The sequence below is a fragment of the Muntiacus reevesi genome, chromosome 18, assembly GCF_963930625.1.
Source record: "Muntiacus reevesi chromosome 18, mMunRee1.1, whole genome shotgun sequence".
In the NCBI taxonomy this organism is placed as follows: domain Eukaryota; kingdom Metazoa; phylum Chordata; class Mammalia; order Artiodactyla; family Cervidae; genus Muntiacus; species Muntiacus reevesi.
The window spans coordinates 18,631,997-18,658,876 of NC_089266.1; the positions used below are offsets into that span (position 1 = coordinate 18,631,997).

At 43.8% G+C, this 26,880-nt stretch overlaps 1 protein-coding gene across 1 annotated transcript; it reads left to right on the forward strand.

Annotated features, from left to right (window-relative positions):
* The first annotated feature begins 1,238 nt into the window (after nt 1-1,238).
* On the forward strand, nt 1,239-20,743 carry LSM12 (LSM12 homolog). Its single transcript, XM_065909621.1, has 5 exons — nt 1,239-1,437; nt 3,251-3,384; nt 16,679-16,788; nt 18,193-18,319; nt 19,111-20,743. The coding sequence occupies exons 1-5, from the start codon at nt 1,314-1,316 to the stop codon at nt 19,201-19,203; spliced, it is 588 nt and encodes a 195-aa protein (XP_065765693.1). The 5' UTR covers nt 1,239-1,313; the 3' UTR covers nt 19,204-20,743.
* The last annotated feature ends 6,137 nt before the right edge of the window (nt 20,744-26,880 follow it).

Here is a 26,880-nt window from a genome sequence, read left to right on the forward strand (position 1 = left end):
GAATGGCATCACCGACTCGATGGACATGGGTTTGGGTGGACTCCGGAAGTTGGTGGTGGACAGAGAGGCCTGGTGTGCTGCGATTCATGGGATCGCAAAGAGTAGGACACGATTGAGCGACTGGACTGAACTGATACTTCTGTTACAATGATTAGTAGTAATATGAAGTTGATGTCCCTTGCAGGGCATGAAAACACTTTTGATATTTGTTCATGTTAAATAGTGTCAGAACTGGTTCTTTGCCATCTTCTCTTTGCCTGTTGTTAAATGAGGCTCTAGAATTTCTATAGTGGAGGGGTAGTTGGGTCAGGGATGGCGACTGGTGATGGTAGGGTTGAAAATGCATCTCCATCATACTTACATGTTAAGAAAACTGTTTTGTATATTAGATAGTCATTAATGGGGGGGGGGGGGCAAAACTCTTGTCCCAAGGCATCCTTTGTCACTACCATTGCTCCTCCTTGTGGCTCTGGAGAGGGAAAGAGGGGTGATGGGGAAGCATCTTGAATTTCAACGGTAATGGGTGATCATGGAGGAACTACCACGTAGTAACTACATGTCATGCATTTGTACACATTATGTATCTTCCACTCCTCCTAACTACTATGTCAAATGTTACCTAATACATTATAAAAGTTAATAGCACCATTTTTGGAAACAGACTGAATCCTTGCTAGTTGTGCAACCCTGGACAAAGTTTAGTGTAAGACTTAGTTTTTTCATCTGTAAAATGAGGATATTGATTCCTATATCGAAGGGTTGTTGGATGCTTAATAGTGATAGTACAGAAGGAATAAACAGAATCAGACTTAGTAATTTGCTCAAGGTCATGTTAATCAGTGGTATTCCAATTCTGGTTTAGCTAATTTTGTAGCCAATGTCCTTTCCACCACCACTTTTTGTAATTAGGTGTAATCGTTTTGGGCAAGTTTCATTTAGTCTTCTGAACCTCGGATTCCTCATATGTAAAATAGAGTTCATTCATTAAACTCGTGTCAAGGTGTGTACGTAACGGAGACCAGTTCTCCCCTGTCTCCCCTTTTCATTCCACATAGGTCATTTATTTTTGATTTCTAAAATGGACCTTGCAAGCACTTTACCAAACGGGCGCAGCTGCACAAACAATTATTCAGATCCCTCTTTTTATTTCCTCTCCTTTTCTCTTCCACCTAGGCTCCCGCCCCACCCAGTCCAGGCCACGCCCTGGCGTGTGACGTCAGCACGCCCCGTGCGTCGCGGCGCGGCGCTCACTGGGGGCCCGGCTTTCGCCCGCTGCTGCCGCCGCCGCCGCCGGCCGCGGCTGCTCTCCCAAGATGGCGGCTCCTCCGGGCGAGTACTTCAGCGTTGGGAGCCAGGTGTCGTGCCGGACGTGCCAGGAGCAGCGGCTGCAGGGCGAGGTGGTAGCCTTCGACTACCAGTCCAAAATGCTGGCTTTAAGTATCCTTCCCTGCGTGGAGCCCGAGGCCGGGCCGGCGTGTGTGTGCGGTGGTGGGGGGGCGGGGGACGACGGCGGTGGCTGGGGCCCTCTCCGGGCCTAGGGGCGACCGGCTACCGCGGCGCCCGGAGCGCATGCGCACGACCCTGAGCTCCCCTCCCCCTCTCCCTGGTCCCTTGGTTCGCCTTGGGGACCCTTGTCGCCCACCCCTTGTGGGAGCTGGGCCGCGAACCAGGGTGGGTGGAGGGGGACTTGACACGCGGATGCCTTTTCAGGGGAAATGTTAGGAGAGGGGACCCAGTCATCAGGAGAGGGGTGGTCGTGGGAGAGGGCTGGTGATTGGAGCCCGGATGGAAGAGGGGCGGGTGAAATCAAGTTGGGAGGGGGTGTGTTGAGTAAGGAATTGCTAGTGAGTGGGACATGGGTATGGAGTTCAGGAGGGGTTGTCTACTGATGGGATGTGGTCCACGGAAGGGCGGTGGTGTGTGACCAAATGGGCCTCGCTTGTTTGGGGGAGAGTAACTGCAGGACAGAGTTTGTAGCAGAACTGGGGGTAGGGGCTTGTTTTGCTGGTGCTTGTGTGTGCGTGGTGCTACTGGGGACAGGGTGCTGAATTGTAGGCTTCTCAGTCATTTGGAAGTTGCTCTTTTGGAGATGTTTGTACTGGAAACCTGGTCCAGAGAGAGGACCACGTTTTTCAGGGGCTTGTGTATGGACGTGTGGGTTACAGGTGAAAGAGTAAGTTATCTTTTGCTCAGGCCAGCACATGGAATCCTGACTTCTCCAAGACAAGTCAGGATTGCCTTTTAAATGTGGCAGTGTTAAACAGAATGGAAAAAGTGGCCTCTTTCTTTGGTGTGGAAATGATTTCTGAATTACTCCAGGAAGCTCAATCTTGGAAACAAAATACTTCCTGGTTGTAATACCACCTCCTTCTTATATTTGAGCCACAGGTGGATTTATTTGGATTTTTTCTTTTTTTTTTTAAGAGTTATCTTTTATGGCACCTTTCAAAAGGAATTTTCTTACTGGGTCTGCTGCCTTTGACTGGCAGTATTTTAACCAACTTCATTTAAACTTAACCACTTCATTTAAATGCATTGTAGATTTCTAGCTTAGGAAAATGTCCTTTGAAACTACAGCTCAGATAGTTGCGTTTTCTCGGTTTTTTTAAACACAAGAATTCGTACCTGGACTATATAAGATCTTTTGCATTAGTGGTTTAGCTGGAAGAGTTTTGGAATGAGGAATTACTCTTTCAACTGACATGCAGTATGCTTTTGAGAAATGGCTGGAGAATGAATGGATGGATGAGTGGGTTAACTAGCTGGATCACCTTGAGTGAGCTTCCTTTCCAGTGCTGTAGTTTTTGCCTCTGCAAAATGGAAAGTCTCAGATCAGAAAAAGTGAAAAGAGCTGTTCAGATATAGGAAGTATACCAAGAACAGAAGGTACTTGCTCTCTTGTGAGGTTCGTTAGGTTCAAGACGGACAGTATACATACAGCTTTAAAACTACATTAAGCCTCTTTGTAAAACCATTACAGAGAAGGTGACCGAAACCCTGTTGAGGCTTCCAATTTTGGGTTGTGTTTGGCTTTGAAAAGCTTGAGATCTTTTGGTTATGGGGTTGAGCGGGAGGAAGGTGATAGGCAAAGATTTGCTGAGAAGAGCTGTGATTGTTATGGGACTCCCCCCTCTTGCTTGTGGCACACCTTTTACACAAGCCTTGTGAGAAGTATGTTTTCCATGCACCTTGGGGATGTGTCAGTGCTCTGCTTGCCCCTGTTTTCCTTAACTTTATTTTTTTTCACCAGAATGTCCCTCTTCCAGTGGAAAGCCCAACCATGCAGACATCTTGCTTATAAACTTACAGTATGTTTCAGAAGTGGAAATAATTAATGACCGAACAGAAACCCCTCCTCCCCTAGCTTCACTCAACGTTAGTAAGGTAAGGACTCATCGCTTCTTGGCCTTTTGGCTAAGATCAAGTGTAGTAAGGTAAGGACTTGAGGGCAGTTCTGGGTCTCCAAAATGATGGGAAATTTGAGTCTCATTGACTCTTGATGGTACATATATTGTCCATATGGTTTTTTTTTGTTTTTTAAAAATTTTTTTCAGTGACTTACAATTGGCTTGTTTTGACATATTTAAAATATATATATATATCACTGTAGTTTTTATCTTTGTTCCCTGATATCTTCAGAAGATTTTAAGAAATGTCTTAATGCCTGATTAGAGAAATAGAGTTGAGAGCTAGCTTTTGTCCTTTGTGAAAGAGAGCTCCCCCCTCACCCTTAACCTGTAGTCCATGTGTGAACCTCCAGTGTTGGTGGGGTTGGGTATGGGCTTTCCTTCTGAACCTCCTGAAATTGTGTATGTGTGCACACAAGAATATACATGTGTTTCCTGGGTGAAGATCTGGAGTATTTTTCAGATTCTCAGCGGGATTCATGACCTACAAAAATTTGAAAACTGCTGCCATAGAGCTTCATTTTTGTCTTTATGCTTGAATTTTGAGGTCTAACAAATTTAGAGGCTTAGGATATTTTAATCTCGGCTATATAAATTGGTCTCTGGGAACTTTGAAATAACTTTTAGGATTCTTCAGTTCCATCAGCCGAAGTTCATGTTGATCAATATTAGTACCCAAGCCCTGTTTGAGTTTTGCTGTTCTCTCTACTTGGAAAACCCTCTCAAAATGACTAGAGCCTTATCCATCAGAACTGTTTAATGGTGCCTCTTTCAAGAAGTCTTCTCTGATCACCCAGGGTAAAGTGGTGCCTCCATTACTTTCTCTTACAGTACTCTAGTCTTCAGAGATAAGGTGACGTATCATTTCTAGTCCAGTGTGGGACATTTTCGAGAGTAGAGGAGGGCAGTGCTTTTGTTTTACACTGAGACAAGTTTAGATTGGTGTATCCTGGGCAGATTGGGACTTGTTATCCTATTCGTAGCTTTTTTATGATTATAATTGTGTATACTTTTCTATCTCACCAAACTTTGTTTTGTGGGAATGGTAACTATACCTGTTTTGTTCCTCACTGAATGTACAGAACCTTGCACAGAGTAGGTGCTTCATAAATATTTGTTGAATGAATAAGTTAGGCCTTCAGTTTTGTAGCAGCTGTCTTTCATTAAGTCTGTCGAATTAGTGTGATGAAATTCCCTCTATAAAAATTATAATAATGTATATTCTTTTGCCCCACTTGGGAATGTAGTGTGTGTGCTACAATTCAGCAGAGCAAGGAAACACTCAGGCAGCTGAAACAACACAGGGTAACTGAGGCTGGCAGAATGTAGTTACCTGAAATCTGGCGCTCCCTTTTTTCTAAATTCCAGGGAAATGCCCCATGTGGGGTGTTTTTTTTTTTTTTTTCCAGTGTTGTCTGAGGACAGATTCAGAAAGGTCTTGGGTTTCATATTAAGGGCTGTTGCATGCAGACTATCTCATTCTTATACCTGTGGATTTTTGAAACCCTGGCTTACTCCTCCTAAGAGATCTTCAGATGATCTATTAGCAGAAGAGATCTTGAAAGGTTTAAATAAAATAGCTTATGCCTGGTGTGTTGAAGGGAGAAAAGGCTCTATATTATTCTTTAGTGTTTGTAGGGTATGAGAAGTCTGTCACTAAGTAACAGCCTTTAGTAAATAGTTGAGGAAAGATTATCTGAAAGCAGATAGATTTTTTTCAAATTTAAAAGATACTAGGATTCTGTTCTTGTATCACAAAGTGCCATCATTTGTGTGAGAGAGGCTGGAGTGGTGTGGATGAGACTGTTAAATGTGGGAGCTGTTAAGAAGCAGTTCTTTGTTTACATTTGACCTTAGATAAATAGTTCTTGGTTATTAGTTTTTGGATTATCTTTGCCTTTAAGGTTTTGCTTTCTGCTGATCAGTTGTCTTCTAGCATTATTGTAAACTAGTTGTTTACCCACTCTTTCAGAAAACAGCAGGAGGTAATAGGTTAGGGAATACCAGAAATCTTTACTTTTCTTACTCTCAGACCTTATCACAAGGTAAGTCTTGAAAAAGGAGTCCGAAACTAAGACTAAAATTAGGTTGAAGAGCTCTCTTTGGGTCTCATTTATTCATTCTTCATTTGTTGAGATGTTTATGAGTAAGCTATATTGGTTTTCCCTTGAAATGAACCTTTGAGGATGCTTTGTGATTCTTGCTGAGATTCAGTTAGAAGAACCTGTTGGGCTCTTTATGTTACTGACAGCAACTAACCTGGGTAGCTACATGTTGCTGGAAGGACATGAAAAGTTCAACTCATTTAAGAGCGTGAGCCTGGGTTTTGTTTTGTTTTAAAGATGGAGGATTGTTTAAGCATTTTAGAAGGGAACTAAAAGTGCCCTGAAATCCCTGGAAGAAAACTCTGGTCTTGGGGAATACTACCTGTGTAGTGGGAGATCCCATCACATGATGGCTCATCTTGCTGAAATAGTAAGTGCTGTGTTCAATTAAACCTGTTGATACAAACTGGATGTTTACTCTGACCCAACAGGAAATGGAAGAGCAGGCCTTTTAAAGGAAATACTTAATTCCAGCTTAACTTGAGGACGGTGTGAACTAGCAGTTCTTGGAGATGAGCTTGTTTTGCTTTCGATTGGTACTTTCACTGCAGCTAAGATGTCCTATGTCTGTCCACAGCAGTGGGATGTAAGAGGAAGCTTGAAAGAGGACAGTGGGGTTGCAGAAGGTGGAAGCCTTGAATGTTGTTTTATCTACTCCACAGGAACATTGTACTCTGTAAAAATTGTTTCAAATTTCCTGACTTTAAAAAGTCCAAAAGCACACCAAAGCCATTCAAACTGAGGTTCAGGTTATTTGCCACGTGGCTTACTAGTTTACTTTTTAAAAAATAATTTTGTTTGGTCGTGTCGTGTCTTGGTTGTGGCGCACAGTTTTCTCTCTTGTGTGACACGTGGGCTCAGGAGTTGTGGTGTGGGCTTAGTTGCCCCCATGGCACGTGGAATCTTAGTTCTTTGACCAGGGATTGAACCCACGCATTGGAACCTGCCCCCAGCATTGAAAGCCAGATTCCTAACTACTGGACCACCAGGCAAATCTCCTTATTAGTTTCCTTTCATGAGGAAGGTTTAAATATTGCATGAGGATGAGAGTCCAGGGTCCGTGTGGTAGAGTGAAGTAAAATGTTTCTTAACAGGTTTTTTTTAATTGACTCCACATCTTGTTCTCTGGGCATAAAGATTGACCATGAGTTATTAGTGCTCTCAGATAATTTGGTTCATGTCAACATTAGGAAAGTTTTATGTTGGTAGCATTTATCAAACATTTACTGAAAATTATTTTATGCATAGCATTGGGGTAATTTCTGTTGGGGGCCATTCCTTACATTTTTCTAGTGCTTTACAGTTTACAGAGAGCTTTGACACATTTTGTTTCATCCTCACAACCATCCTTTGTGATCTTCAGAGTGTACTTTTTTTCCTTTTAGTTTAAGAGATGAATAAACAGGCTTAGCAGTTTAAGTGACTTGCTCTAGGTTATATGGCAAGTAGCGTGGGAACCAATATTTTTACATACCACCCTCTGAAATAGCACTCAGCAAGCATCTCATTTACTTCTAACGATAGTTCTTATGATGTGGATACCATCACCATCTTCCCTGATAGCTCAGTTGGTAAAGAATCCACCTACAATGCGGGAGACCCTGATTCGATTCTTGGGTTGGGAAGATCCGCTGGAGAAGGGATAAGGTACCCACTCCAGTATTCTTGGGCTTCCCTTGTGGCTCACCCTGGGTTGGGAAGATCCCCTGGAGAAGGGAAAGGCTACCCACTCCAGTATTCTGGCCTAGAGAATTCCATGAACTGTATAGTCTATGGTGTCGCAAAGAGTAGGACACCACTGAGCGACTTTCACTTTCACTCGCCATCACCATCTTACAGAAGAGTAAACTGAGTCTCAGGATGAGTCACTAGTTTAAGGTCATTCAGTTAGTGAGTAATTAAACTGAGATTTGAACTCAAATCTGATGTTTTGATGGCAAAGTCCCATGTATTTTCTGCTTCTGTGTGCTTACCCAAAGAACTTACAGAGTAGGTTGGTGAAATGAAATGAGTATATAAATGTTTAATCCTAAGTAATATTTCTGAGTAAAGAGAAACATCTGTGTTGTATGGTCAGAAAGAACATTAAAAGCAAGTGGGTATGTCTCTTATGTCACTTCTCTGCCTGTTAACTTTACAAAGCATCAGTTTTCTCACCATAGAAATGGAATCATGTTAGTACCTATCTCATAGAGTTGTTTGGAGGATTGGTTCAGGTTGACCAGCGTTGACGCATGTTAGTCCTATTCTCCCACATTAGCTATGTGCAGCCAGTGGGTGGATGTTCCTTGAATTATGGTTTAGGAGTAGGATGGGGGGAGGAGGGCATCATGACAAAGGAAAGCAGCCAAGAACATGGGCAGGGTTAGTTACTGTGTCAGTCTTTCTTGATACTGGTTCTGACATTCATTTAGGTATCAGAACTTGCCATCCCAAGACTGGGGAAAATCAAAATAGTATATGGATTCCTCTTGTTGGTGACCAGAATTAACTTGAATTTCTAGGGCAGTGTTATCGAGTGACATAAGTCTGAGTACAGAAGATTAGAGTGAGCCGTCACAGAACCTAGGAGGTTGTGCTTTCCACTTCTGAGACTCTTAGGTAAAAAACTCATCGAGACAGCCAAGGCAAGTGCATGTATTCATCTGTTTAGATAAATGCCTTCAGTACATCAAATGAGGTATACATTGTCTTATCACTTTGCTGACTTGGAGGAGACTTTCTGGAGGAGATGTTGGTATGTTGTGAGGGGAGGCAGGAAAAGAGACAAAGCATGGAAAATCGAACTTCACAGATGAAGCATCTCCCTCCCTTACCAAACCACTGACTGGTTTATCAGCCTGGTGTGAGCATTTCTTACCCATTTATACCTTACCTAAACCGTGGTGATTAAATGGAGAAGAACCAGGAAGAAGAGATTTAAAGAGTTTTTCATCAGCAAGTGATAATGAAGAATAAGTTGGCTGCCTTTGGATAAAAATGACACTTGGAGATTGGTCTGTGGAAGGGCCTGGAAAGGCTGAGAAAATGGTAAAGTCACAAGGTTCACTTTTAAAAGTAACTGACCTCGCTTACCGTTAGGGATGGTGTCACACAGGGAAGATGTCACTTGGTTTTTGTTCTAAGTTCTAAGAAGTTTGAAAGCTAAGATTTAGCTTAACCTTATGGCTTTTGTTGATGTGAGGGATAATCCTCAAGTATAAGCAAACTCCTGAGGTAGTTGGTAGCTACTGCATCGTGGCCTGTATTCATGGATGTAGTCTGTTAACTGGGCCCTTGACCATATCTTGACCCTAATGTATTGAGGTATGGGTTTGACAGCAAGTAGGATCAGATGACCTAGCCACCCTGTGCGTAGGTATAGATATGTTAGTAAAAGGTAGAATGTGTTCATATTATGTATAAAAGGAGTAAGGGAAGGAACTTCCGTGGTGGTTCAGTGGCTAAGACTGTGCTCCCAATGCAGGTTTGATCCCTTCTCAGGGAACTAGATCCCACAGGTCGCAACTAAGGTTCGCATGCCACAACTAAAGAGCCCTCATGCCACAACTAACACCCAGTGCAGCCAAATAAATTAATTAAATATTTTAAAAAAAAATAGGAAGGGAAGTAACTACTTGTCTAGGGGAAGCAAGACTCTTCTATCAGATGAAAATTTCTGGCTCCTGGAAGCTACATATTACCTACTGGCTCACTTGGTTAGAATATGTTGTCAGGGCCACAGTCCCAGGTTAGAACCCACCAGTAAGTTTTGCATCTGGCTTTGAGCGGACAGCTGCTTCCTCACAGAAGTGTCATGAAGATAAAAGTGTAGGGTGAAGAGGAAGACCCTATCATTACTAAGTTAATGGGGCCCAATAAGTAGTGAGTGGTGTGAGATGAAATCAGAGTGATTGATGTCACTTTAAAAATCACTGGCCTTTGAAGGAGGTCACGTTTAGTAGCATTCAAACTTTGGGGTTATAGCCATAGTAGGGGATGTAGCATTCCAGGCTAGGGCTCATGACTCAGCTCAGGCTGTAGTGCACAGCAGCCTACTGACTTGGTGGGGCCTCCTTAGGTCGAGTTTGTTTCTGAAGGGGGCTCTCTTGACATCACGGGGTGGGGAGATGGAGAGGGGGAGATTCGTCCACCTGAAGACACAGATTGCTGGGCCCAAGCGACTGGCAAAGATGTGCCATGTGTGTTGCAGCCCCCTCTACATTCTGTCTCTGACACCAGGATGATTCAAACTAAGCACTTTACTGATGTCAGTGGTAGTATCTCTTGCAGTGTTAAGAAAGGGGCATTCTAACCGAAAGTTTCCTGGCAGAGATCAGGCTTGGGGGGAAGAAAAAACAAGTAGTGCAGTCAAGTTATAGCATTGGAATTTAAGACTAGCTTAGGTAAATACCAGAAACTACCCTGGAGAGTGAACCAAATTGTACATGACCTAGAAAACTAGTGGGGCTATATACCGTGCTAAAAGCTAATAGTCTGGTGTGGTAGCATGTGGGGAGTTTGAAAAACTAGATTCTTTTCACAGCTGGGCTGCTAATGAATTGTGTGACCGTGTGTTAGTCATTTAACGATTGGGAACTGTTAGTTCTGTGAATCTCTGATAGTCAAAGTTTCTTTTCCTTTTATCCTACTTCCCTCTCTCTACCCCGCCCCTCTGGTGCTGGGTATGTCAGGATGACTAAGTCACTGCTTTTGCCCTCAAGAATCGTATGTTTGGGAGTGGTGAGGGGCAGTAGGGTTTAACTTTTGCAGGGAGCAGCAGATTTTTTCTGTTAAGGGCCCAGTAGTAATTATTTTAGGCTTGGTGCACTGTACATCTCTGTCACAACTGTCACCTTTGCCTTTGTAGCAGAAGCAGCAGTGGGTGATACCATTCCAGTAGAACTTAACTGAAACAGGTGGTTGGATGAATTTGGCTCACAGGTACAGTTTGCCAGTGCTTGGCATAGAGGAATGAACATTTTAGGGATGACTTCTCGGATGTGACAATAGAGTAGGGTCTTGAAGAATAAATGACAGTTAGTTAAATAAAGGGAGGGAAGTTAAATGGAATCAAGCTGATTTGGATTGCTATCAGTTTGTCCATCTCTGCAGTTTAAAAACTTTTGCTGTTTTGCCAGTAAGTTAAACCAGTGGCGGTTCTCAGAAGGAAGGGAGAGGACTAATGCCACTATCCTGGCACTGTTAGTGTTAGATACCTTAATGAGCTCCAGTAACAACCTTTAGGATGAACCCCCATGAATGGACTGAGGCTCAGGAGAAGTTATACATCTTGCTCAGATTCATGCAGCTAGGGAGTGGTAGGTGGGGGTTTGAGCTGGAATCTCTTTTGTTTGGGGGTAAGAAACAAGGGGGTGGCTTTTCTTTTTTATGTTGCTTTTTCTGCCCTCTTTAGAGCCCAGGAAACGATAGTATATGGTTCTTTCACTATCTGAATAAAATCAGCTTTTTATTCTATAAGTGAAGCGCCTGTTTTGGCACATAAAGTGCATTTTCCAACTTACTATTCCAGTTGTATTTTGGAAGAGATTCTGTTAAGGATTTATAGCCTCTCTAGCAGCTCTTACAGAAAGCAGAAGAGAGTGAGCCCTGAGCTCATTGGCTAAAGGAAGGTTGGATTATATGAATTTTTTTGAAATAACCTACAGGCCACCTTCTCTGTGCTAATCATAATGATGTTATAATAATAATGTTAACAGTGCTATTTGTCCAGTGCTTTACAGCTCCCCTAGTGCTTCACCCATGTTATTCTTCATGGCCATGTGTGAGATGTTTAATATGAGTGTACCCTCTCACAGATAGGTTGTTGAGGTCAAATTTCAGCTTACATCCCAGCCAGTTGTTTCTCTTTCTCTGTCAGAGTCCTGTGGAGGTTCCATAGTAGCGCTGGTGTCAGGGTCTCAGGACTAGAAAATTACTCTGTTGGTGTCTAGGAAGTTTAGTTGTCTGTTGTAACTGTGAACACCTTTTGATACCTAATTACAAATAATCAAGAAAAACTATTGACTTTGCCAACGACTAGTTTTTGTTCGAAGCCAGGTGAGCCATAGACTTCGCTTATGGCCTGTGCTGACTGACTTGGGGCTGACCTCTGTCATATGACAGCAGTATGATGGCCGGAGCCTGGAGACTGAGGTGGCGCTGTGGCCTCTGGGTTTGCAGGCTGTTTTTCATCACAGCTTAAAGCACTTAAGGTACCTTAACTTCCCAGTGCAGGAATCCTGCTTGACTTAGCTTCTCTAGTTTTGGCTCATCAGGAAATGATGGGTACTTATTGTTATTGGCCTGAAATGCTTTCTCACACAGGATCTGTTTTCTTAAAAGCGTTCCTGTGAATTACCTTTAACAAAACAAATAAAGGATGTTCTTGAGATTTAGGGCAAGACTGGGGCCCTTCACTAAAAGGCAGACAATTGTGTTCTAGACAGGGGACCTTGATGGAAATGTCAGAATTCACTGATAAGAGAAGATGACAGCTGAATCTTTTAAAATACTTTCTCTTTTAAAAAACATTTCTTTTGCATTCAAGTTTATAACTGTGATTTCAACAATTTAGACTTATTTTTCTTTGGTGAAACTGTTTGGGTATAGTGCAGAGTTCAGAACACACGCTCTGGCATCGGTCTGTCTGGGTTCAAATATAGACTCTCCCACTTGTGACTTGGTAAACTTAGGCAGGTGTCTTAACAGCTGTGCCTTAGTTTCTCCATCTGTTCAGTAGGCATAATTTTAGTCCCTATTTCATAGAATTGTTGGGCAGATTAAATGTTTAGTATGTGTAAAGTGTAGCTTAGTGAATTGCAGGGAGTAAGTTCTCACTTAGCAAGTTAGCTCTCAAGGATTTTAGTGTTAACTGCCAGGCCTCTGTGGCTCTACTGTTCCCCCGTTTGATTCAGTGTTTTGGTTCACTGCTAGGTATCCTGGGACATGATTTCAAGCAGAGTTCTCTGTTTTTTGAGTTCTTAACTATCTGAGGTTGTAAAGAACAGTATTTTTATTAGAAATTTTCAGACAGGACCTTTCAACTAGGAAGCAGGGAGACTTGGGAATACTGATAGTTGGAGGACATAGTTTTGAGCCTGCCTGTTGCTGACTAAGAATGAGGGCTTTCCAAGAGCACTTCCCAGAATGAAAACAGCAGGAGCAAGTGGGGCCCTTCGGATGACAGTTGTTCTGGCCTGCTGCCCTTCACCCTCCATCAGGCCTTGCAGGCAGCACTGGCAGTTCGGGACAGCTGCTGCAGTGCTTCCTAACCCCTCTGTGAGGACAGCTGGTTGTCTACACAGGGAAGACAAGCCCAGAGTGGCTTAGTGGAGTCAGTAGGTCATATCCAGCAGGTTCTTCTCTGGACTTTGCTTCCCTTGTTGGATCAGCTGTCACAGCCTGTTAAATACTTGCAGTAGGAGTCCCTCTGGATTCCCCACAGCACCTGTGCCTTCCTGGTCTGTGTATGTGGAAATATGATGGCCCAGCTGGTGACCAAGTAACAGATGAGGCGAGATGCCTGGATTATGTTGTTGTTGCGCCTGCTTCCTCTTGTCACAGTGCAGGAAGAGAGATAATGTTGTTAGTGTTCATTGATTCACTCGCTGGAGGTTACCCAGCAGCAGGTGTGACTAGAAGCCTTTTGATATTGATGTGCTTTGGTGTCAAGTTCATGCACTTTTCTCTGTTGCCCACATCAAGGTCCTGTATATAAAATGGCCAAGGGAGGAAGCATTGGTTTGTAGACAAGGAGTGAATGTTTTCACTGGGAATCATACAAAATAAAAGGAAAGGAAGGTAAATGCAGGTTGTCTTGTGCAGGTATTTCAGTTAGGCCACATGCACATTAGTAACATTTGTAGATTTAGGCAAACTAACGTTTGCCTAAACCCAGTGTATTTTTAAAGTTGGTGCCTTTAACATTCTTTAAGATTCTAACCAATTAGTTCTTCAGTTTTAGTTGGAAGAGGCTTGCATTGAAAATGGGGGTAGTATGGTGATAATTATTTAATTTAAAAATTGCAATCCTGATGACCCTCCCAAGCTTAAAAGGCACATCCGACACCTCTGTTGGGAGCCGCTTTTATTGGTTCTCTGGCGATTTGACAGTAATCATAAACTTAATAATTTGGAGTAACTGGACCATTTACAGATATGCATTAATTTACAGAAATACAATGTGGGGAAACATAGAGCTACAGCTGACTCGAGCTTGGAGAGAGTCACTTGCTTTGCAAAAGGAGGCTTATCCACATTTTTCACAGGTTTTCAAGAACTTGTCTAAAAAGAGCAAGGTAATCTCCCTTCCCCTTTCACCCCAGTTTTGAGAAAAAACATTTCTAGATTCTTTTTGTGAAGGTAATCTTCCTCATTCTCACTTGATGCAGTCCTCTCTGGGAGAAATTTACCCCATTTATACAACTTCTTAGTGAAGCAGATCTCTGTAGTTGAATATTAGATTTAAGCTTTTTCAGTTTGCCATGAAAATATAGTTCATAAACCAACAACTGGAGGCTTCAGGGTTTGCTGTGAATCTTAAGTCCTCAAACCACATTTGCAGGTACAGGTGGAATAGTTGAGGGTATTGAGGTAAATTGAAATACGGTCAGTTTACACTGATTTCTGCTGACTTTTTCAAGGCTCTCCTTTGTATCATTTAGTGTTTGGGATCAGTCTGCACCATGGATTGACATGAAGAATCATCTGGTCCATTCTCCTTTGCTTAAAAAGTCTTTAGAAGAGATTGTGCAATGTATTTGGGGAGGGGGTAGTGTGTATTTTCAAATCACTGTTCTGTAACCATTGGGTTGCTTTTAACTCAGGCCATCCAATCAGAGCACTTCCAGCTGAGATTTATATCCGTTTTATTTTGCCTCTGGCAAAAATTCAAAAGTGGTTCTTCCAGTGGTTCCCGCCACCCCCAGCTTAATTTGTCAATTTCACTCTTAAATATTCTGCATAGAGCCTGGTTTTCCGGAACCAACTCTTGTCTTCCTGAATGGGTGATGTTACTGTCTAGTCAACACAAGCTTTATAGAAGCAGCTCTGTCTGACCCACATTGGGAGGTGTGTTTGGTCTTCAGGGACAAATATTTTTAAAAAGACCTCAGAGTGAGACCCTTCTGCCTTTTCATGGGGTAAACATCTGCCTGACCACGAACCACTTCATAGGAGGTGTGCAGGAGCTTGGTGAATCCAAGGGCATGCTGCTTCCCTCCAGTTTTCACTTCTTTCCTTGGAGACTTCAGATTTTCTACAGGGTTGTTTGGAAAGTGAGACTCAAGGAAACTCCTTGTTATCAGGGTTTTCTTGGTGACTGAGTAAGGTTTGGTTGTTGTTGCTTAAAAATGCATCCCTAGCTGTTCTTGTACGGTGGAGGCTGACTGCTTTCAAGCCACAGGCTTCCTTGCCGCAGTTGGGATTGCCAGTGCTCACCGAAAGCTGTCAGCCCTGTGCTTTTCCTTCTCTGTAAAGTTATTGCCTGGTGGGTCCAGAGTGGCAGGCCCTGGTTTGAAAGATTATTTACTGCTGCTGTATCTGTCTCTCTGCATGTCCTGGGGACCAAGTGAAAAGGGAGCTCTGGCTTTCAATCCCTACAGAGTCTTGGCTTTCCTTCCCCCTTTTACCTGAGGAGACTGAAATGACAGCATGTGTGACTGCTCACACCCCCTCCTCTCAGGCAGTCTTTGAAACTCAGAGGCAGTTGAGACTCCTCAGTTTCCCATAACCTGATTGAAGGCTGCTTTCTCTCTTCTTCATAGTCAAACTCATGCTTAATAAAGTGCTTAATTTTGCCAGCAATTAGACGCTTTGCTTATTTCCCCCCTGGTGGATCTCTGTTTGGTTTATGGTGTCAAGGGTTAGTCTTAAGGCAGAATATGAATGTTCAAGAACTCCAAGCATCTAGGTACTTTGCGAATGTGCTGGAGTTACGAACTCTCTTTGCATTAAGGAGTTGATGTTGGGGCCAGGTTGTCTGTGCTCATGTGTATGTTTGTGCATGTGTCTTTAGTAGCTGCAGCATCAACATAATAAGTATATGTTCTTGTTCATGGATCTGAAAAATCTCCAAGTCATTTGTTTGACTTTCAGATGCATTATCTGTCTTTTGTTTTAACTATCAGTATATTTATTTTGTCTTCCACTCAGACATATTTGTTCTTTTGTAATCCAGCAACCAATAGTGTGTGGTGGGACCAGAAATGTATTAGAGGGGCAGCAGGGATTGACATGATACCCACCCCTACTGGAAGCGATTTACTGGATTTGAGTAGACTGTTAGATTTTACTGCAACTCTTGATCAGCTCATGTTTGTTTCACTAGTGGGCAGTTAAGGAACAGACGTGAGATAGAATGTAGATTGTTCTTTTTTTTAAGAGCCTGGTAGCTGTAGCCCAAGTCACCGGTGCCTGGTTAGGTTTCCTTGAGTCCTGGCTCCCCATGTGAGCACAGATAATGGTACTAGAATGGTTGAGTCTTTAAAACCTCAAATCCTGGTCTTTGAAGGTGTGGTAGACTTTAATTTCTAATCCTGAGGCTCCAGCACAGTAGCTGATAAGTATCCTTAGTTCTCTCCTTTCATAGAAATGTGTGCATTGCCTTTTGTCTCTGACCCTCACTTTCTGTCAGGTGACCCCACCCCCAGTCCTGCTCTTACAACCGTGCCCTGCTCTGTTTTCTTCTGAGCGCTTAGCCCTGTCTGAAGTTACCTTGTTGATGTTTTTGTTTATTGTCTGTCTCCCTGCCCCTTTCAGTGCTGTATCTTTGGCTTAGTGTAGTGAATGTCTGGCACATGGTAGGCATTCAGTAAGTATCAGAAGTAATAGGTGTTTGCCAGGAATAGCAGTAACTACTAGGTGTATTGTGTGTGTTTTTGTTTGTTTCACTTTTTAAAATTAAAAAAAAAAAAATTTTTTTTTGGCCATGCTGTGAGGCATGTAGGATCTTAGTTCCCTGGCCAAACTAAGGAATCGAACGTGTGCCCCTTGCAGTGAAAGTGTGAAGTCTTAATGACTGGACTGTCAGGGAAAAATCCCTTGTTTGTTTCACTTTTGATCTCTGAGAAAACTGACTCTATCCAAACCAGTCTTTTCCAGCATCTTTTCTTCAGTTTATGTCCTGATGTTGGGAAGGATGAAGGTGAATGTTTTTCTGAGTCTCTTTCCTCTCGCCCACCCTAGCTTGCCAGCAAAGCACGGACAGAGAAGGAGGAGAAGCTGAGCCAGGCCTATGCAATCAGCGCTGGTGTCTCCCTAGAGGGCCAGCAGCTCTTCCAGACCATACACAAGACGTGAGTTGGGGGGAGCATAGGGGTCCCTTGCCCTGGGGATGCTGCCTGGCTGAGCTGTCTGGTGGCTGATTTGTGGGTAGTTGTGTTTCTGAATGTCACCAGGGAAGTTGGGTAGTGTGTTGGTAGTATCTTGCATCCAGGGATGTGGTGCTTGTTGCTTTTCCATTTGGAAGATCACTAACAGGTTATCTGTTCTGGGCTTCTGTGTCTTCATCTGTGGAACTTAGTTTTGGATTAGATTATCCCTGAGGGTCCCCTCCACACCTTGTATGCCATAATTTAGAACTAGTGATTTCTTTCTCTTTTACTGTTTTGATCTTGAACCTTTCTGTAAAAGCTGATGCAATTTTAGTAAGGGAAAGTTATATTTATTTCACTTTTCCCAATTATACATTGGGGTGAACATAGGGAATTAGGGAGAGCAGAAGGCCACCTTATTACCACCTCATAAAAGACATTTTGTCACAGCAGAAGTCATTTGACTCTCCACTAGCTTCCCTAGCTGCTGAAAAACTGAAACATTTGACACTCCCCCTCCCCCCTGCTGCCTTCTGTTACCCTATTTAACCACCTGGGTCTGGTGCACAGATGGCAGCTGGCATCAGAGCCATTTGAGGCCACGGTGTGAGTATCTGAACATTTACAGGTATGTGAAGGAACTCTCTTAGTAATATCAGCTGCCCTGGGTTCCCCCAAGTGTGAAATGGGATGGGTTTTCCCAGTCTGGCAAGTACGCAGCTGTCTGATAATTGAGAGGGGCCTCTTTGAGGAGCGGCATTATGGAGTAGGGAGCAGAGTAAAGATTGCAGTAAGATGCGGGAGTTTTTTCTCCTGTCTTTTTAAAGGTGCCATTTCACCCTAGGCCAAAGGTTGGCAAACTGCAGCCAGCGGGCCAGAACCCCTGATGTGTTTATGTATCATCTGTGGCTGCTTTTAAGGTACAGCATGCAGGAGAATAGTTGTGACAGAGAGTGTATGGCCTGCACAGCATGTAATACTTGCTACCTGACACTTTATAGAAAGAATTGGCCAACTCCTGTCCTAGGCTGCTGTTTAAACTGGATCTAGTGATTTGAGCCTAGCTGTTTATTTGTAACTCAAATTAGTTTGGACTTCTGAGGCCACCACCAAGTTTTCTGTGTTTTTTCAGGCCCCTAAAACTTCAGAGTAACACTCTGGACCATCCTTGGAATAAGCGTACATCAGTTCCATTGCTTTTCCTAGCCAGTGGTACCCAGGAAGTGTTTCTTGGCTGCTCCTCCCTGTGGGCTGCTGGCATCTAGTTATTGACTGAATAGTAGGCTAGGAACTTGGGGTTAGCTTTCTGGAGTTAGTTATTCATCAGGCAGGAAGTGTGGAATGCCTCGCAAGAGGTAACTTTCACCTGCTCTGTTTTCCTTCCAGCATTAAAGACTGTAAATGGCAAGAAAAAAACATCGTAGTCATGGAAGAAGTTGTTATTACACCCCCATATCAAGTGGAAAACTGTAAAGGCAAAGAGGGGAGTGCACTGAGCCATGTACGCAAAATAGTAAGTAAAGGAGCCGAGAAACCATAGGGAGAGAGTGACTGCTCGGCCTTTTCCCCTCCAGCATCAGGGCAGGATGTTAGCCACAGTGTCTGCCTTCTGATGGCCAGTCTGTGAGCAGCCTTGACCACCTTGCCTCCCTGCACGCTGGTGCTCTGCTGCCCTGGTGTGGGTACTCTTGTGGGGATGGAACCACCAGGCAATGCAGAATAAAGTGAGTGGTCAACCCTATGTCTTCTGCACTGTGGCTTTATGGAATTATTCAGAGCATTCCATGGTTTTGGGCCTGAGCAGTTCCTCTCCTCCCAGGCTGGATTCTTCTCAGGAAGGGCTGGATGGTATACATCAGTGTCTGTTGGAATCCATGACCCTGCATATGTCATCTGACTTTCTAGATTGAGTTGAAGCATTTGTAAAAACAAATTGAGTATTGGGAGACCAACATGGTGGATATAAAAAGTTTTAAGACTGTAATTCCCTACCTGCTTTTCATTTTGCAATTGTGTAAGGAGGGGAGAGGGAGTTTGGCTTAGAATAGTCTCCCTTCGTGTTCTACTTTATAGATTTAACTTCTTTTAGACAGTCTTATCTGAAGCTGCAAAAAATGTGGCTGATAGAAGAGGACCCCCACCTCCCTTGTTGGGAAGGCCAACAGACAGGGAGCAAGGGGAATGGTGCTGAATGATCCATGAACTGGACAGCCAGCACGAGGCTGGTGAAGTCTAGAGTGAACTCTGTGGGAGGCCTTGTGTGCCCATCTGTTTTTCTGATCTAGGCTGACTGATGTCTTTCAGGTTGAAAAACATTTTAGAGACGTGGAAAGCCAAAAGATACTGCAGCGTTCACAAGCCCAGCAACCACAGAAGGAGGCTGCCCTGTCATCCTGAGTCCACACATACGGAGGACTCTTCCAGCATCCAGCCAAGGAGGCGATGGTGGTGGCTTCAGCGGAGGCAGGCCGGGGGAGGGAAGGGATCCTATATTTCCCGTTGGCTCTTGTTAACAGAGGGTCAGCATTTCCAAATCTTAGACTTGAACAAACAAAACACCCGACAAAAAAGAACAAGAGAATAATTTAAAAGTTGAATCATTACTTGACTAACAGACTTCGGTCCACCATGTCCTTTTCACAGCCCCCTTCTGGAACAGTCACCTTGTTAATTTTATTTTTGAAAATTCCTTTCCTGCTCTGCCCCTTCACCTCTGACTTTCCTTTCCCAGTCTGTCTCTGCCATTCTGTTTTTATAAGTGGCTCCACTTGCCTTCTGAGTGATTGAAAGAAACTTTTACATCTTCTCTTCCAAAATAAAAGTAACAAGCTGACTGTGATACTTAAGTTGAGACTAGAGCAGCAGACAAAGGTCTCACTTTAAATTTTTCTTTTTTTTTTTTTTCTTTTTTTCTTTTTTTGCACAGGGCATGGCTTGAATTAGTTTTATTTTTCTTAACTTTAAATATATATATGAAAATATATATTAAAATGTTCTCTAAATATTTTCTGCTTCTTGCAGGTCTCTTTTTACTAGATCATGGCCACTCTTCCCACCTCATCCCTCTGAGAATAAAAATGTGTTGTCCTCCCCACCACCCATAGCCAGGCACCTGAGTTAGTGCACAGCGAGGACCTCCCGCAGCACTTTGTAGAGCCAGTGTTTGCAGATGGGCTCTGGCTTTTCAGTCTTCTGACTATACGTGTACCAGTCTCACATTTGGCAAAAACCTCAGGATTCTCCTTCTGCCTTTTTCTTACTTCATGGTACTAGAAGAACTTTCTCACCACCCTCCTGTCTCCTCGATGGGAACGACAGCTGCCCCGTTTCTTGTGCCCTCTGTAGGAAGAACTGTTTTGCATGGCACATCTCAGCTCCTCCTTGAAGGAAGGTTTTCTTTCATAAGAAACCCAGAGTCTGCCTATCCTGACCTCTTTAAGTCTGTATCCAGAGCCACTAGCCCAGGAAAAAGTTTGGGTGACCTGCCGTTTCTCTTCTGCCAACCTACTGCTCTTATGACCTTCCCCACCACCCCTTCAATTTTACAAGCTTATGACAGTTTGTATGTGCTCAGCCAATGGGCAGAAAACCTGGGAAGAATTTCTGGACTTTAGCCCACCAGTTTGTCTGGTTTGACTAACCTGCTGAGAGCTACCTGGCACCCTTGCCCCTGTACCTAGGCAGTCCAGAGGGACAGAGTGTGTATCAGGCACTGTGGTGTGGGACATGGGTGATGCTCATGTGACTGGCTAGAGCTTTGGGGGTGGGGTGGGGGTTAATGAATATTTTTTTGGCCATGATCTCTTTCCCCTTCCTTTTTTTTTTTAATTAAATAAATGGATCAAAATTAAATAATTCAAGCCCTGCCTTCAAAATGAATTTTTTTTTTTAGTATTGTTTAGCAAAAACAATAAAACCCAAATTTTTTTAACCATCACTCATGTCTCGGGTTTGTGCGTGCTTTAGAGGCCCCAGAGGGAGGGGTCTGAGGATGTGTGTGTTTGGTTAAACTTTCCCTTTAAACTCTCTGCTTCCTACTCTTACCTTCTCTTCTTCTACTCCTGAGAACTCATCCAGAAATACAGTGCCAAGTGTATAAGAAGGGGATACAGGGTTGGGAGTTGTGTGTAAGCGGAGTAGAGGAAAGAATTGGGTGGGTACACATGTAAGACCTTTGTTCCAGGACTGGAGGAGAAGTGGAAGAAGACTGAGAAGTATGCTTTTGTATCGCCTGCCATTGGCCAGAGTGTGATGTAAAGTGCCACGCCTCTGGTTTAGTCTGCATGGAAGTGTAGACTTCCGGAGAAGGTAAAAGGGAGCGCAGAGGAGACCTTCCGTGCAAGGTCTAGAAAACCTGAGAGATGCATTTAAAGAAGTGAATGTGATAACAGGAACTGGCAGTCCTGGAAAGAAGCTCTGTGTCACGTGTCCCATGTCATTACTTCCTCCCCATTAATCTCTAGGTCTGTGAATGGGAGGGAGCAGGTACTAACTGTTTCTGGTAGGAAGCACTTTTGACTGGTTTCAGTTTACGAAATGATGTGGGGGAATGTAGAGCAATTCAAGAGGTGGAATCAGTATGGCGGGAAAGACAAGCAGTGTAGAAGGAAGAACGAGGGCTTTGGAGACAAAAACGGTTGGCTTCAAATTGTCGCCCTTCCATCTCACTTCCTGACTCTGGATAAGTCATTTTACTTGTCCAAGCTTTGGTTTCCCCAGTTGTGAGCATGAAACTAAGACTCATCTCCTGGGGTTGCTTGTAAAGGTTCAAATAGGATGGTTTAAAATGGTTAATACTTAGAAGTTCCTCTATAAACGTTAGCAATGCATTTTAGCTTGTTCGTAGGATGGTTAAATCTGGAGATGAGACTGGATTAACTGGTTTTCAGAAACTCCAACTTTGTTTTAGAAGTCTTGGTCTAGATGTCATTTTCAGTGACACTAATAGGTAAAGCATTTGGGGTCCTAAGCGCCGTGCCCTCTCAGTCTCTCAGATCTCATCTCTACCTCTTCACTGAGGCTTCTGAGGAATTTGATTATATGAAAACCACTCGTTTTACAGAAAGTGAGTGGGTTCCACCAGGGCTAAGTGACTTGGTGAGAGTACCACCGCTGCCCACTGTGGCAGAGCTGGAATGAACCCCAGGCTTTATGCACTCATGGGCTCTTTAATGCTGCCCTGGGACTTGGCGAACCAGTGGCATTTTGTATTGCTCACTTCTGTTAGCCAGGTTTGGGGTGGAGTACAGAGAAGACTGATGAGTGTGGTAAGAACTGCCACCTAGATTTGAAGAAATGATGTAGTGTTGAGGGCTTGCATCTCTGATAGAACACGAACTGGTGGTTTTGCTGTGTCTTCTTGGTTTTGAGGCATTCTCTTTTCTCCTCAAACACACACACAAACCCTTATATCCCAGTGCCTGGTCACCACCCCACAGCCACATCTGTGCCTTGGGTTTTCTTCTGTTTAGAACATCTGGTCAGTACGGTGTAAACAGCCTTCCCACAATGAGTTGATACTGAATCTGTACTGTGTAAGTCTGAACAGCTCATTGCTGATTTTTGTTTCGTGTTTTGAAAGTTGCTCAAGCACTTCAATATTAGTTAAAGGGCTGCAGCTTGGGAACCGCTGATTCAAGGGAAAGGCTCCTTGACGTTTTTGAAGCTACAAATTGTGTCAAAATCTGTTTTCGCATAAGTCATAAAGGAAGATCAAGGACGCTTTCAGTCATATAGAGACTCCTGTCCTGCCAGTATGGCAGATGCTGAGAATGTGTCATGAGAATGTTGGCTACTAGAAGCTGCACTATACGGGTTGAGTGGTGGGGACCAGAGTTTGGGAACTGGGATTGGTCATTTGGGTTGGAGGATGGTCATTGTTTACATAGCAGATTTGCTCTCCCATCACTGCTGGAGGCCGCTGGTGCCAGAACATTCCCCTTTAAGAAACTTGAATTCAGCATGTACTGTCTCAACTTCAGGGGTTTAACGTAACAGCATGACGTACCTTACAGGTGAGAAAGGGGTGCTGTGGGGCTGCCATCCACTGGTGATAGACTGCTGCTGGGTAATAAAGTTTCAAAATGAGTTTCTTTTTTTAATATTATAAAAGCCTTACATGGCTCATTACAGGAACACGAGAAAGCAAGGCAAACACGTCCCATCCAGGATCACCCAGAACATTACTGACATCTTTCATGTCCTCTTGATGTTAACACCCTTCTCCCTGCCCCTTACATTTCTGAAAACACAGCACGCTTCACTGAGTCAAGAGAAACCTGCCAACCAATTCCCTCATCCCCAGTCCACAGGTGCACTCCGTAGTCTGTGGGCATCTTGAGAGTTAACATACATGAAAGGCATGGAGGCTGGGTGACCTCTGAGATTACTTACAGCCTCGATAATCTTCAGTTTTTATTTTCTCTATCTTTTCCTACAATGCCTTGCTTCAATGCCACCTGTGAAGCCATCCTTGACAGTGAAAATGGAAAGTGATTCCTAAAATTTGTGTCACTCAGATGTGGCATTTATGACTTGCATTGTAATTATTGTGGTTTATTATTAATGGTCTGATGGGGAATTTTGAGGCCCTAAGATAAGGATAATGTATTTCCTAGCATTCAGCCACTGACATAACAAGTCATTTTGAGTGTCATCATTTTAAGAACTGGATGAGTTGCCTGAGCCAGGATGAAAAGTGATCCAGGCTGACTGAGTTTTGAGGAAAACTTGGAGTCAAGTTGAGAAAAATGATGAGGGACCAGTAAAAAACATCGGAGGAACTGGGAAGGTGGGTATAGCTGGTTTCAGCTTGAAAAGCAGCAGGTTTCTCAAGAGGAGACTGGCATCTAGGACCAAGGCAGGTTGGACTGTGGCCTCCCATATTTCTAGTTTGTTGAAAAGACGATAGCGTAAGGTGTGGGTAAGGCAATTCTCTAGTGACTTTTCAGCCAGCCTCTCTTTCCCTAAACAAATCCTCATGCTGACTCCAGCAGTTAGTCTTTAGCATAGGGACTAAAAGGTGGTGGCTCCTTTTTCTGATCTGGCCTCCTTTCTGGTCTGTCTCCTAGATTAAAGTAGTTGCTTATGCTTACTGTAGGGAGGTCTGTGTACTACTATAAAGAAAATATTCTGGAATGGTCTCTGAAGTGTGATTTAAGCTGAAATCTGAAGAACAAGGAGCCAGGCAAGGGTGCTTGAATAGAGGGACCAGCAGGAACTCAAGTTGAGGTTGACAGGAACTTGGGGTGTTTGTGTGTGTGTGCTCAGTCACATCCTTTTATTTGCGATCCTATGAACTGTGGCCCTCCAGGCTCCTCTGTGGAATTTTCCAGACAAGAATACTGGAGCAGCTTGCCATTTCGTCCACCAGGGAATCTTTCTGATCCAGGGATGGAAACTGTGTCTCTTTCATTGGCAGGTGGAGTCTTAACCACTATGCCACCTGGGAAGCCCTTGGAATGTTTAGGAACTGCTAGACTATAGGCAGCTGAAGCCTAGTGAGTAAAACGGAGAAATTGGCAGGAGCCAGATTATGCAGGGCCTTGAAGCCATTGTTTTAGGGAGCGGAATTTGTTCTTGACACAGTGGGAGCTGTTAAAGGGTTTCAAGCTGTCAAGGGATTTAGGCTAATGTTAAGTGGCAACAGTGGAAGTAGAAAGACTTTGTTCAACTGTATTCCAAGATAAAAATTAAATTTAAGGGAAAAAAAAGACTTGGCACTGCGAGGCTGTTTCAGTGGTTCAGGCGAGAGTGGTGACGAACGTGAGTGCAGGACTGGACTGGCTGACAGACTGGATGTGAGGACAAGGTGGTCAGGGAAAGAGGAGCTAAGGCTGACTTCTCGGTGAATGGTGAACAGTGGAGAGGAAGAGGTTTGTGGGGAATTAGGGTTCTGTTTTGTTATTTTGTCTCACCCATGAAACACTGAAGAACAGATGGCGAATGGGTTGCAAGCTTTGAGTTCAGAGGATAGGACCAGATGAGCTAGACATTTAGGAGTTGTGCCCTTGTCCTGAATGCTGGGAAATGGGTGAGATCCATGGCCCCAGTAGGGGTTTTGGCCTCTGATTGAAAGGGGCCCTTCCTCCATAATAAACAGGAAGGAGAAGATAGTACCATTGCAGGTGTGTTTGTGGATATGGCAGGGAGATGAGGGTGAAAGAGTATGTGGCTGGTGGCTCAGAAAACACACAAGGGAACTCCCATAAGTTGCTGAGTGCCCTTTAGAGGTGCATACTCATGCGTCATGCTGTAACCACGTGGCCACTGGGTGAGTTGTACTGAGTGACTTGGTGTAGACAAGTGGATTCTTTGGTATGAGCAGAATAGGAGGTTTATCAGGGAGTTCAGCTGAGGATGTTTGCAAGAGAGGGTGATTACAGCAGTGGCCCCTTGGCCCCTCCACGTGCATAAGTAAAAGTGAAGTTGCTCAGTCATGTCCGACTCTTTGAGACCGCATGGACCATAGCCCGCCAGGCTCCTCCATCCATGGGATTTTTCCAGTCAGGAGTACTGGAGTGGGTTGCCATTCCCTTCTCCAGGGGATCTTCCCGACCCAGGGATCGAACCCGGTCTCCCGCATTGCAGGCAGACTCTTTACCGTCTGAGTCACAAGAGAAGCCAGGTGCATGGCTGATGTCAAATACAGTTCAGTTCTAGTTCAGATTAGCCTTATGAAAGTGTCTTGCTGTCAGTTGCATGCGCTGGCTATGGGAAGGATATGTAGCCATGTAACTCCAGAAGGCAGTATGTGAACAGTGCAGATAGCATACTTCTAGTTCTAGGGGTGGTCCATGTGTGATATCTGAAACTCAGCACAGGTATCCTAGCACTTAGATCTTGGAGCTTCTATGGATATTTAAACTGCCTCCCAGTTTAAATATCCTCGCTTACAGCATCCTTGCCTGGCTGCCCCTACCTGAACACCTTCATTGGTGGGGATCTCCTTACTTTGAGAAGCAACATGTACCAGCTGTACCACACCCTTTTGTCCTCCCTGCAGTGGCTCTAGAACTGAGGCAAGAGCGCCCGTCTCCTGCACTCTGGTCCTTGCTCTTCATTCCCGTGAGTGAGGGGCGCTGAAGCAGCCAAGCAGGCAGATAACGACTGGGAGCTGGCTTGTTTTCTCCAGTGCAGTAGTCTTTCTAAGCCAACTATTTCAGCCTCTTCTAAGAACTTTTAAAAAATCTTGGTGCTACAACCCAGTGTACAACTTATCTATCCCAGTGTTGTGTTCCAGTTTTTATGAACTGTGTTTTCATATTATCTAAAGGGACAGCATGAGACTTCAATAGGATCCAGATGTTTGTGATAGCCATCTAACAACTCTATCAAAAAGGGAAATAAAGTTGTTTGGGTATAACTTGTTTTTAGTGGACTCATGTGGGCACCTAGTGGCCATCATGTTTTAGGTAACTGATGAGACTTTCATGAGCCCTCTGAATTTTGTTAACAGTTATTCTACTCAACTGACTTTTAAAAATTGATACTTGTATTCTGTTCTAGTCTCTGACAACCTTCTGTTTGTAATGTTTTCTCAAAGATTATTGACAATGATTCCTCAAGTTTTTCTGGTATAATTTGCTTGAACCAGATCACTTGAATTAAATCAAAGGGGCTCAAGTCTGATCAACCACAAGCTGAGAGTAATATCCTAGGTTGATGGTGGCTCAGCTGCCCTTACCATTCTGGGCATCATATGTACTATTCACCTGTGACCTTGACATCTTAGGGGGGTGTTTGGACGGCACAAGGGATGATGGCCCACTCTTTGGGTCACTATAGCTTAGTGGTTAGATGCTTGCCTGGATTCAGATAGGCCTGAGTCATGTCAGATTTCGCCTCTGCCACTAATTAGCCGTATGACTTGGCAACTTACCTAAACTTGCCAAGCATCAGTTCCCTCATCTGTGAAATAAGTGTCTCAGTTGAGGATTAAATGAAGCCTCTAATGAGCTGCTTGGCCCTTGGTAACCATTTCTTCCATATGGCCGTTATTATTCTCTTAAAGAGTTTGCTGGGTGGAGCTCCTGAGCACACTCGGGAACCTAGAGAGAAAGTAAATGTTTAGCC

Excerpts from the sequence above, each read along its gene's own strand:
- LSM12 (XM_065909621.1), top strand. The coding sequence starts at position 1,314 with ATGGCGGCTCCTCCGGGCGAGTACTTCAGCGTTGGGAGCCAGGTGTCG. Across the intron at positions 3,385-16,678 it reads CTTCACTCAACGTTAGTAAG|CTTGCCAGCAAAGCACGGAC; the intron begins GTAAGGACTCAT and ends CGCCCACCCTAG. Across the intron at positions 16,789-18,192 it reads TTCCAGACCATACACAAGAC|CATTAAAGACTGTAAATGGC; the intron begins GTGAGTTGGGGG and ends TTTTCCTTCCAG.